Source organism: Oncorhynchus kisutch, linkage group LG15, assembly GCF_002021735.2.
Source record: "Oncorhynchus kisutch isolate 150728-3 linkage group LG15, Okis_V2, whole genome shotgun sequence".
Lineage (NCBI taxonomy): Eukaryota > Metazoa > Chordata > Actinopteri > Salmoniformes > Salmonidae > Oncorhynchus > Oncorhynchus kisutch.
Genome location: NC_034188.2, coordinates 19485100 through 19497230, shown reverse-complemented (window position 1 = coordinate 19497230; position 12131 = coordinate 19485100). Strand labels below are relative to the sequence as shown.

The 12131-nt window shown below is 44.0% G+C and overlaps 1 protein-coding gene across 1 annotated transcript in view; it reads right to left on the bottom strand.

Moving 5' to 3' along the window:
- Window positions 1-12131, bottom strand: part of sorbs2b (sorbin and SH3 domain containing 2b) — a 73687-nt gene that overhangs the window by 30797 nt on the left and 30759 nt on the right. Inside the window, exons 6-11 of the mRNA XM_031791375.1 lie at window positions 6910-7051; window positions 5856-6027; window positions 2618-2684; window positions 1594-1681; window positions 1159-1417; window positions 509-623 (exon numbers count right to left, since the gene is read on the bottom strand). Of these exons, the coding sequence (XP_031647235.1) occupies window positions 509-623; window positions 1159-1417; window positions 1594-1681; window positions 2618-2684; window positions 5856-6027; window positions 6910-7051 (843 nt within the window). The remainder of the gene's footprint in view (window positions 1-508; window positions 624-1158; window positions 1418-1593; window positions 1682-2617; window positions 2685-5855; window positions 6028-6909; window positions 7052-12131) is intronic.

The following is a 12131-nucleotide window of genomic DNA, read 5'->3' as shown; positions in this document are numbered from 1 at the left end:
GACAATGCCTAAACATTAGCTAAGATTCCCATTAAGTTCTAGTTAGGGTTTTTATCTAACATTAGGATGACAACATCCCAAAAACATTAAAATAATTGATTATGTTAGAGGCTTCATGATGCTTGTATCTAAACCAACATAGGTAGTTTTAAAATGGTTCCATACATCAGTTGAGGTCTGTATACACTGAAATAATGTTTTTTTCTAACACTTTTTAAAATATGTTTTGAATGAAATATCCTTGGAGTGTTCTCCTAACTTTCACTAAAATGTTCTACACATCATCTGTAACAACCACCACAGAACACTCCCCAAACGTTTCCAGGTAAAGAATGTTCTTGCAACATCAGCTGAATGTTTTATTCAAACATTATATAAATAATCAGCACAACTAGACAATATTTGTGTTATGAGAGCATTTCCAGCAACCTAACGAATGTTCTGGGAACTTTCACAGAACCAATTTCGGTTTGCTGGGATTAGTTTAGTGGCGAGTGACTGGTCTTACCTGTCTCTCCTGCTCCAAAATTGAGGATTTCCCAGGTTCATAGTCGAAGATGCTCCGAGGTTCTGCACGATATTTCCTGGTGTCCACCTTTCTGTCAGGGGGTCCATATTGGTTTCTTGTTAGAGGATACAGAGACATTTTATTATGCAGTGGCCCACTTGTTCCAAAAGTTACCATGCTAAATAATTTCAATGAGTGTATTTTACCCCCTTTTTCCTCCCAATTTCAATCTTGTCTCATCGCGGCAACTCTCCAACAGGCTAGGGAGATGCGAAGGTCGAGTCATGCGTCCTCCGAAACATGACCCGCCAAACCACGCTCCTTAACCAGGATGCAAGCCGCACCAGTGTATCAGAGGAAACACCGCTCAACTGGCGACCGGAGTCAACCTGCAGGCGTCCGGCCCGCCACAAGGAGTCGCTAGAGCGTGATGAGCCAAGTAAAGCCCCCCCGGCCAAACCCTCCCCTAACCCGGACAATGCTGGGCCAATTGTGCGCTGCCCTATGGGACTCCCGGTCACGGACGGTTGTGACATAGCCCGGGATCGAACCCGGGTCTGTAGTGACGCCTCAAGCACTGCGATGCAGTACCTTAGATCGCTGCCACTCGGGAGGCCCTTGAAAGGAATTTTTAAATAATTTTGTCTTACTTGTCTACCGTGCCTCTGTCTATTGTGCCTCTGTCCCTCTCGCGCTCCCTTTCTCGAACATGTGCCGATGAGAGTATGGGAGGGGGTGTGGGGGGCATGGGTGAGGGCGAGGTTAAGGAATTTGTGTTCCTGAAGACATTGCACGTGCTGTTGTCAGACACACTCTTGGTCATTGGCCGGTACGTGTGGGTCTGGGGCGGAGCATGGGTCTGCAAGGACTTGGCTGGCCGATAGTCTGGGGCTGAGCGATGATGTCTATCTGTAATAACAACAGATGCGTGTGACAGATGCATCCAACAGATGCAATCCAGAATGTAGGCATGAATTCAAAGGTGAAATTTGTATGACATATGTATCTCTATCCTATTCCAGGCACTCAGCACACAGACTTTTGATTCATGTGTGATTCATGTGATGAAATAATACATTTCTTACCGGTATTCACTACTGTGTGGGTGGTATTATATGGGTCCATATTTTCATTTTCTGTGATAAACACCAAAGTAGGATGATTAGCTGTGCACTGCAACTCATCGTGTAAAAGCAATGACTGTTTAGTTTGTTTTCATACAGTGATTCATTTCTTAAGCTATTCTACATGTGGTCAAAGATAATGGCAACACCATCTATGTGTAATGCATTATGAATATATTACAGGAATTATCATATTTGTATAGGCTGCTATAAGGAGCCAATTGACTGCTCATAACACATCTTCAAATGCAATATGGGTATTACAAAAGGCACCACCAATGCAGTGTGTGCAGGTATTGCTGAAATAATGAAAACAAATATGAAGCATATGGTTGTATGTCATTGTTGTCAATGTGTGTGACCCCTGACCTGTGTAATCCCTGTGGGGTCAGTACTAGCTGGCTCACATTATGCAGGAACTGCACTGTCAGATTCCCAGTAATGACATTTCTCTAAGCTGCAGACTGCTGAGCAAAGCTGCTCTATTGACAAATAGTCAGCTGTTGTCATCTCCCCCCCCTCCTCTCTCTATGTATGTATGTATGTATGTATGTATGTATGTATGTATGTATGTATGTATGTATGTATGTATGTATGTATGTATGTATGTATGTATGTATGTATGTATGTATGTATGTATGTATGTATGTATGTATGTATGTATGTATGTATGTATGTATGTATGTATGTATGTATGTATGTATGTATGTATGCATGCATGCATGCATGCATGCATGTATGTATGTATGTATGTATGTATGTATGTATGTATGTATGTATGTATGTATGTATGTATGTATGTATGTATGTATGTATGTATGTATGTATGTATGTATGTATGTATGCATGTAGTTCAATGTAGGCCAATGTCACTGTAGCACTATAACTATCCCATTTAGAATCCCTTCTCCTCATGGACTGGCCAAGTGGAGAGATGGATTAGGTGGAACTACATCCTGAAGATATTATGGAAATGAGCTCTTACCTGGTTTGTGTACCACGTGAATCTGCTTGAACATGGACTTATACCAGTCCTTTGGCCTGTCCACGGTCTTTAAGAAAAACATACAACAAAATCATAAACCCCCTCTGGACCATTTTACCAAAAATAACACCCACAAAACACAGTAGTGAGATGTGGACACATAGAGACATCCACAGTATTAGTATACATATCAATGTATTAGATCAGGTTACCATTACATAATGAGATATACGTTGTGTTCCAAATGTCACCCTATTCCCTCTACTACAGGGCCCCGGTCAAAAGTAGTGCACTATGAAAGGAATAGGATACCATTTGGGACGTATACAAAGTGGTTGTTTGCAGGCTGGCCAATGAATCTGACCTCAGTTGGTATGCTTTTTCCCAGGGTTTCATAAAACACCCCAGGGACAGAAAATCTATTTCTCCTCTCACAATACAGTCCCTGAGACGGCCAGGCCTGGCCAGATGGCCTGCATTGATTGGAGATTAGGAACACAGTCATGATTTATAGGACGCAGCCACTTACATGTACGTTATAACATTTCACCTTTGAGTTTTACACCAACATAAGCCTCTATTCATCTATGCAAAAATCTCTCTGGTGGTGGTAGAGAACCAAAGCTACACTGTAGCTCAGAAGATAGCTTTTTTCCTGAAATATCCTGAACCACAAGCTGACAGAGAAGTCCTTATGGATTATCAATAGATAACAAGCTATAAGCCCAAAGCAGTAAGCTCCCTCTTGGTAGTTTAGTCTAATTTAGCAGCAAAATACACCCTACTACATCATGACAATGCAGAAGGCGAACATAATGAGCATACATGAATCATTCATGATTCCACTCGTTTGCAGAGGTAGGCGCAATTAGAACTCAGATCAAGAAGCCTTCTGAGCATTGATCAACTATTAGAACTCAGATCAAGAAGCCTTCTGACCGTTGATCAACAATTAGAACTCAGATCAAGAAGCCTTCTGAGCGTTGATCAACTATTAGAACTCAGATCAAGAAGCCTTCTGAGCGTTGATCAACAATTAGAACTCAGATCAAGAAGCCTTCTGAGCGTTGATCAACAATTAGAACTCAGATCAAGAAGCCTTCTGAGCGTTGATCAACTATTAGAACTCAGATCAAGAAGCCTTCTGAGCATTGATCAACTATTAGAACTCAGATTAAGAAGCCTTCTGAGCATTGATCAACTATTAGAACTCAGATTAAGAAGCCTTCTGAGCGTTGAGCAATAATAATAGTAATAAGTGAAATAATGATAATTAACTAAATAAAAAGGTGCGTAAACACTATTTCACAAATAAAAAGGTGTGTTTATCCTCCACTACATCCCAGGCTGGGTCTGGCAAAACCCATTCATAAACATCAATATCTTGCCAGGCAGGCTTGTATCTACATTTGCCTAACATTTTAGCTATCGATTTTTTGGTGGCACCTAATCAGTCAGTTCTGTACCTGCCTGGGCTGAGTGGCAGTGTGGGTGGAATGAGCGAGCTCCCCTGGCAAACACAGCACAAAACACATGAGGAAATAAAACTCTGTAGTCTGCCTGGAAATGTATTCGCAGGACCAATACATTTTTGTAATGTTTTTCATATTAAAATATTTGATCATTTTCTGTTCTCCTCTCATTTTAATTCAAGTACTTTTCAAGTATCAACTTGAGAAATGTCTGATTTTCAAGGTATTCCAGTACTTGAATTTCAGAGTGCCAAATTCAAGTACTTTAAGCACCTCAAGTACCTTGTGAACCCTGGTATGAAATAGAGGTAAGCCCTATCCTCCACTGTAGTAGCAGTATACTCTATGTGTCCCAAATGGCACCATATTCCCTATATACCCTATTCCCTGTATACCCTATTACCCTATTCACTATATAGCCTATTCCCTATATGGTCTATTCCCTATTTAGCCTATTCCCTATATAGCCTATTCCCTATATATCCTATTCCCGATATAGCCTATTCCCTATTCCCTATTTAGCCTATTTAGGCGATTCCCTATATATCCTATTCCCTATGTAGTCTATTCCCTATATAGCCTATTCCCTATATATACTATTCCCTATTTAGCCTATTCCCTATATATCCTATTCCCTATATATCCTATTCCCTATTTATCCTATATATCCTATTCCCTATATAGCCTATTCCCAATATATCCTATTCCCTACATATCCTATTCCCCATATAGCCTATTCCCTATTTAGCCTATACAGTGGGGCAAAAAAGTATTTAGTCAGCCACCAATTGTGCAACAGTGTGTGAAAACCTTGTGAAGACTTACAGAAAACGTTTGACCTCTGTCATTGCCAACAAAAGGTATATAACAAAGTATTGAGATAAACTTTTGTTATTGACCAAATACTTATTTTCCACCATAATTTGCAAATAAATTCATAAAAAATCCTACAATGTGATTTTCTGGATTTAAAAAAATTGCACAATTGGTGGCTGACTAAATACCTTTTTGCCCCGCTGTATATCCTATTCCATATATATCCTATATAGCCTATTCCCTACAAAGCCTATTCCCTATACAGGGGGGCAAAAAAGTATTTAGTCAGCCACCAATTGTGCAAGTTCTCCCACTTAAAAAGATGAGAGAGGCCTGTAATTTTCCATCATAGGTACACTTCAACTATGACAGACTAAATGAAAAAAAAAAAATCCAGAAAATTCCCTATATTCCCAATTTAACATATTCCCTATATAGCCTATTCCCTATATATCCTATTCCCTATATAGCCTATTCCCTATATATCCTATTCCATATATATCCTATATAGCCTATTCCTGACATAGCCTATTACCTATATAGCCTATTCCCTATATAGCCTATTCCCTATATATCATATATAGCCTATTCCCTATATATCCTATTACCTATATAGCCTATTCCATATATATCCTATTCCATTCATAACCTATAAAGCTTATTCCCTACATAGCCTATTACCCTATATAGTCTATTCCCTATATATCCTATATAGCCTATTCCCTATATAGACTATTCCCCATTTAACATATTCTCTATATAGCCTATTCCCTATATAGCCTATTCCCTATATATCAGATTCCCTATATATCCTATTCCCTATATAGCCTATTCCCTATATATCCTATATAGCCTATTCCCTATATATCCTATTCCCTATATATCCTATTCCCTATATATTATATTCTCTATATAGGGTTCCATTTGGGACACATTCTTTGTCAACTCACCGTTCTGATGGCGATGGGGATGCCAGACTCATCCACGGGGCCGATGCCTGCGTGGTGAAGGGCTTTCCCCCCCTCGCCTCCCCTTGGGGCTCCTGGTACCTCCTGGTACTCCTCCTCTGCTGGGTGGCGGGGGGAGGGCGGCTCATACGGGGGTAGCCTGGGGAGCGGACCTCTGCCAGACAGGAGAGCCATGGGGAAGGAGAGAGAAGGTGAGGAGGAGGGAGGAGTGGGAAAGAAGAGACAAACCATGCCTACTGTACACTATTGCAGACCAGGTCACCTCACAGACAGACAGACAGACAGACAGACAGACAGACAGACAGACAGACAGACAGACAGACAGACAGACAGACAGACAGACAGACAGACAGACAGACAGACAGACAGACAGTCAGTCAGTGTCCCAGAGAGCGAGGTTGGTAAACAGTAAACACTGATGAGTAAAGGTAAACCAACAACTCTCTGGTAAAGGTAAACCTCCTCTCCACACACACAGAGGAAAACACATATCTTATTTCTTCTAGGACCTATAGTGATTAGAAACATGCTGAACTAGATCCTTCCCAGGAGACTATAATAGTGAAGAGAGAAAGAAAGATAGGACAAAAACAAGAGAGAGCCTGGTCTCAGCCACTCTAATCCCCTCCCTCAGATTAGAGCTTTAATCTGCGTCACTTGGCCACTGGGATTTCAGAGATCACTGGACGCAGACGAGGGAGCACACACCACCTCTCTTCTCTCTTCCCCTCTTCCCCCTCGCTCTCTACCTCAAACTAGACACTCCAGCTAGCGTCGGGCTGTGATTAGTGCATGGGAGCACTAGCAGGACTGACACACTCAGTTAACAATGGGAGTGAGTGAGAGGCTGTAAATTTACTAGCGCCTGCACAGGCTACACTCTGCTGCACTGCCGACTGAAGCTCTTTTGCCAAGGGGCAAATGACCTTGGAGAGTTGTGTGTGTATGTGTGTCTGTGTGTGTCTAAGTCAATCACTGATTTACAGCAGGTTTCAAGACGGGAAGTAAACTGATAGAGCTATCAAGCAGTACTCACCTGCACTCCTGGCCTGTGTTAAGAGGCCAAGGCTGGGGCTGAGTGAGGGAGGAGGGGGGTAGGACATGGGGGAGAAGGGCCTCTGGAGGTGACTGTAGGAGCTGCCCGTGATCCCGCCATTCCCATTCACTGCCATGTAGTTCTGAGAGACACAGAGATAGCGAGAGAGAGAGAAAGAGAGAGAGACAGAGAGAGAGAGAGAGACAGAGAGAGAGAGCGAGAGAGAGCGAGAGAGAGTGAGAGCGAGAGAGAGATAGCGAGAGAGAGAGAAAGAGAGAGAGACAGAGAGAGAGAGAGACAGAGAGAGAGAGCGAGAGAGAGTGAGAGAGAGAGCGAGAGACAGAGAGAGAGAGCGCGAGAGAGCGAGAGAGACAGAGAGAGAGAGCGAGAGAGAGAGAGAGAGAGAGAGAGAGACAGAGAGCGAGAGAGAGTGAGAGCGAGAGAGAGAGACAGAGAGAGAGAGAGCGCGAGAGAGCGAGAGAGACAGAGAGAGAGAGAGCGAGAGAGACAGAGAGAGAGAGTGAGAGAGAGTGAGAGAGACAGAGAGAGAGAGCGAGAGAGACAGAGAGAGAGAGCGAGAGAGAGTGAGACGAGAGAGAGAGACAGAGAGAGAGACAGAGAGAGAGAGCGAGAGAGAGTGAGAGAGAGTGAGAGCGAGAGAGACAGAGAGAGAGAGAGCGAGAGAGAGCGAGCGAGAGAGACAGAGAGAGAGAGCGAGAGAGAGCGAGAGAGAGAGAGAGAATTAATATACAATAGAATAATCACCAGTAGCTTAGTAAACAGACAAGAAAGAAAGGAATGAAGAGACTGAAATTCATCGCCGTTTAAGAAGTCAGGGACAGAGAATCTGTTATGGACAAACAGTGTTTGGTTATCTGTCATTTGATTAGAAAAAAGAAACCATAAAAATGCTACCAACACTGTAAAGGGACAATAGAATAACCAGCCACAAACATGGAATTGACAAGGTTTCAGAAGGGAAGCTGGGTTAACCCAACTGGGTTGGGTTAAAACACAAGCTCTGGATTGATTAAAGGAACAAGGCTGGTGTAACCATGGTTTAGTTACACTGTAGTTTACTTGTTTTCCACCTACTGTAACTGTTGGGTAAGGTAAAATAAGGGAAGATGTAACATAATGGGGCATAATAAAAAACATGATATGAACCCATAATGTCTGGCATATTCAGATATTGTGTTAAAACTTAACAATTATAGTAAGTCGAGAGAAGCTGTGGAACTAATGTCATTCGTCGTTAACCTGAGAGAGCATTAAGCACAGAAACACAAAACAGAGGAGCTGTTAAGCTGCTGTTTAGGATGGAGAGGCACAACAGTTCACATCAGGTGAAGAGGGGAGAGAATATCAACCAATCAACCCAAGAGGATGGAGTCTGGTTAGTGTCTCAGGACTAAACTCAGGCCCATTTCAGAAGAAAGATTTGAAACAGTCAGGGAGGAGAGGTTGCAGGGAGAGGGGTGAGCTCAGGTCAGGTAGATAGCAGGTGAATAGTTACATTAGCGACGGCGGTGGTGTAGGTAGTGGCAGTGAGCGCAGTGTCGTCGGTGATGGCCGACGTCTGGCTGAGGGTGGGCGAGGGCGTTTGAGAACTCCTGTCGGTGGCACACAGCAGGGCACAGTGCTGCAGCTCTTCCTCCAGAACGGCAGTGGACAAATCACTGTAGGAGCAGCTGAGGACCGAGCTGGCCCCGCTCTGGCTGGGCTCGGGGGTGGAGGGGCCCTGGGGGGGCAGGGAGTGGGTCCGGGGACCCACCGGGACTGGTGGGGGGTGGCTGGGGTACTTTGAGGGGTCAGATGAGAGACGTATATGAAAGGGCCTGTTTAGGGGGGGCTGGTAGGCTGGCAGTGTCGGTTCAGGAGATGTCTTTCTGTGTGGGGGTCTCGGAGGGACCTGAAGTTAGAGATGAACGTGGAGAAAAGACTTTAGAGTGAGACATAGTACACACACTGCAGTGACGGCTCTTAGAGTGACACATAGTACACACACTGCAGTGACGGCTCTTAGAGTGAGACATAGTACACACACTGCAGTGACGGCTCTTAGAGAAAAAACATAGCACACACACTGCAGTGACGGCTCTTAGAGTGAGACATAGCACACACACTGCAGTGACGGCTCTTAGAGTGAGACATAGTACACACACTGCAGTGACGGCTCTTAGAGAAAAAACATAGCACACACACTGCAGTGACGGCTCTTAGAGAAAAAACATAGCACACACACTGCAGTGACGGCTCTTAGAGTGAAACATAGCACACACACTGCAGTGACGGCTCTTAGAGAAAAAACATAGCACACACACTGCAGTGACGGCTCTTAGAGAAAAAACATAGCACACACACTGCAGTGACGGCTCTTAGAGAAAAAACATAGCACACACACTGCAGTGACGGCTCTTAGAGTGAAAGATAGCACACACACTGCAGTGACGGCTCTTAGAGAAAAAACATAGCACACACACTGCAGTGACGGCTCTTAGAGAAAAAACATAGTACACACACTGCAGTGACGGCTCTTAGAGTGAAACATAGTACACACACTGCAGTGACGGCTCTTAGAGTGAGACATAGTACACACACTGCAGTGACGGCTCTTAGAGAAAAAACATAGCACACACACTGCAGTGACGGCTCTTAGAGAAAAAACATAGTACACACACTGCAGTGACGGCTCTTAGAGAAAAAACATAGCACACACACTGCAGTGACGGCTCTTAGAGAAAAAACATAGCACACACACTGCAGTGACGGCTCTTAGAGTGAGACATAGTACACACACTGCAGTGACGGCTCTTAGAGAAAAAACATAGCACACACACTGCAGTGACGGCTCTTAGAGAAAAAACATAGCACACACACTGCAGTGACGGCTCTTAGAGAAAAAACATAGCACACACACTGCAGTGACGGCTCTTAGAGAAAAAACATAGCACACACACTGCAGTGACGGCTCTTAGAGAAAAAACATAGTACACACACTGCAGTGACGGCTCTTAGAGAAAAAACATAGCGCACACACTGCAGTGATGGCTCTTAGAGAAAAAACATAGCACACACACTGCAGTGACGGCTCTTAGAGTGAGACATAGTACACACACTGCAGTGACGGCTCTTAGAGAAAAAACATAGCACACACACTGCAGTGACGGCTCTTAGAGAAAAAACATAGCACACACACTGCAGTGACGGCTCTTAGAGAAAAAACATAGCACACACACTGCAGTGACGGCTCTTAGAGAAAAAACATAGCACACACACTGCAGTGACGGCTCTTAGAGAAAAAACATAGCACACACACTGCAGTGACGGCTCTTAGAGAAAAAACATAGCACACACACTGCAGTGACGGCTCTTAGAGAAAAAACATAGTACACACACTGCAGTGACGGCTCTTAGAGTGAAACATAGTACACACACTGCAGTGACGGCTCTTAGAGTGAGACATAGTACACACACTGCAGTGACGGCTCTTAGAGAAAAAACATAGCACACACACTGCAGTGACGGCTCTTAGAGAAAAAACATAGCACACACACTGCAGTGACGGCTCTTAGAGAAAAAACATAGCACACACACTGCAGTGACGGCTCTTAGAGTGAAACATAGCACACACACTGCAGTGACGGCTCTTAGAGAAAAAACATAGCACACACACTGCAGTGACGGCTCTTAGAGAAAAAACATAGCACACACACTGCAGTGACGGCTCTTAGAGTGAAACATAGCACACACACTGCAGTGACGGCTCTTAGAGAAAAAACATAGCACACACTGCAATGACGGCTCTTAGAGAAAAAACATAGCACACACACTGCAGTGACGGCTCTTAGAGAAAAAACATAGCACACACACTGCAGTGACGGCTCTTAGAGAAAAAACATAGCACACACACTGCAGTGACGGCTCTTAGAGAAAAAACATAGCACACACACTGCAGTGACGGCTCTTAGAGAAAAAACATAGCACACACACTGCAGTGACGGCTCTTAGAGAAAAAACATAGCACACACACTGCAGTGACGGCTCTTAGAGAAAAAACATAGTACACACACTGCAGTGACGGCTCTTAGAGTGAGACATAGTACACACACTGCAGTGACGGCTCTTAGAGAAAAAACATAGCACACACACTGCAGTGACGGCTCTTAGAGAAAAAACATAGCACACACACTGCAGTGACGGCTCTTAGAGAAAAAACATAGCACACACACTGCAGTGACGGCTCTTAGAGTGAAACATAGCACACACACTGCAGTGACGGCTCTTAGAGAAAAAACATAGCACACACACTGCAGTGACGGCTCTTAGAGAAAAAACATAGCACACACACTGCAGTGACGGCTCTTAGAGTGAAACATAGCACACACACTGCAGTGACGGCTCTTAGAGAAAAAACATAGCACACACTGCAGTGACGGCTCTTAGAGAAAAAACATAGCACACACACTGCAGTGACGGCTCTTAGAGTGAAACATAGCACACACACTGAAGTGACGGCTCTTAGAGAAAAAACATAGCACACACACTGCAGTGACGGCTCTTAGAGAAAAAACATAGCACACACACTGCAGTGACGGCTCTTAGAGAAAAAACATAGCACACACACTGCAGTGACGGCTCTTAGAGAAAAAACATAGCACACACACTGCAGTGACGGCTCTTAGAGAAAAAACATAGCACACACACTGCAGTGACGGCTCTTAGAGAAAAAACATAGCACACACACTGCAGTGACGGCTCTTAGAGAAAAAACATAGCACACACACTGCAGTGACGGCTCTTAGAGAAAAAACATAGCACACACACTGCAGTGACGGCTCTTAGAGAAAAAACATAGTACACACACTGCAGTGACGGCTCTTAGAGTGAAACATAGTACACACAATGCAGTGACGGCTCTTAGAGTGAGACATAGTACACACACTGCAGTGACGGCTCTTAGAGAAAAAACATAGCACACACACTGCAGTGACGGCTCTTAGAGAAAAAACATAGCACACACACTGCAGTGACGGCTCTTAGAGAAAAAACATAGCACACACACTGCAGTGACGGCTCTTAGAGTGAAACATAGCACACACACTGCAGTGACGGCTCTTAGAGAAAAAACATAGCACACACACTGCAGTGACGGCTCTTAGAGTGAAACATAGCACACACACTGCAGTGACGGCTCTTAGAGAAAAAACATAGCACACACT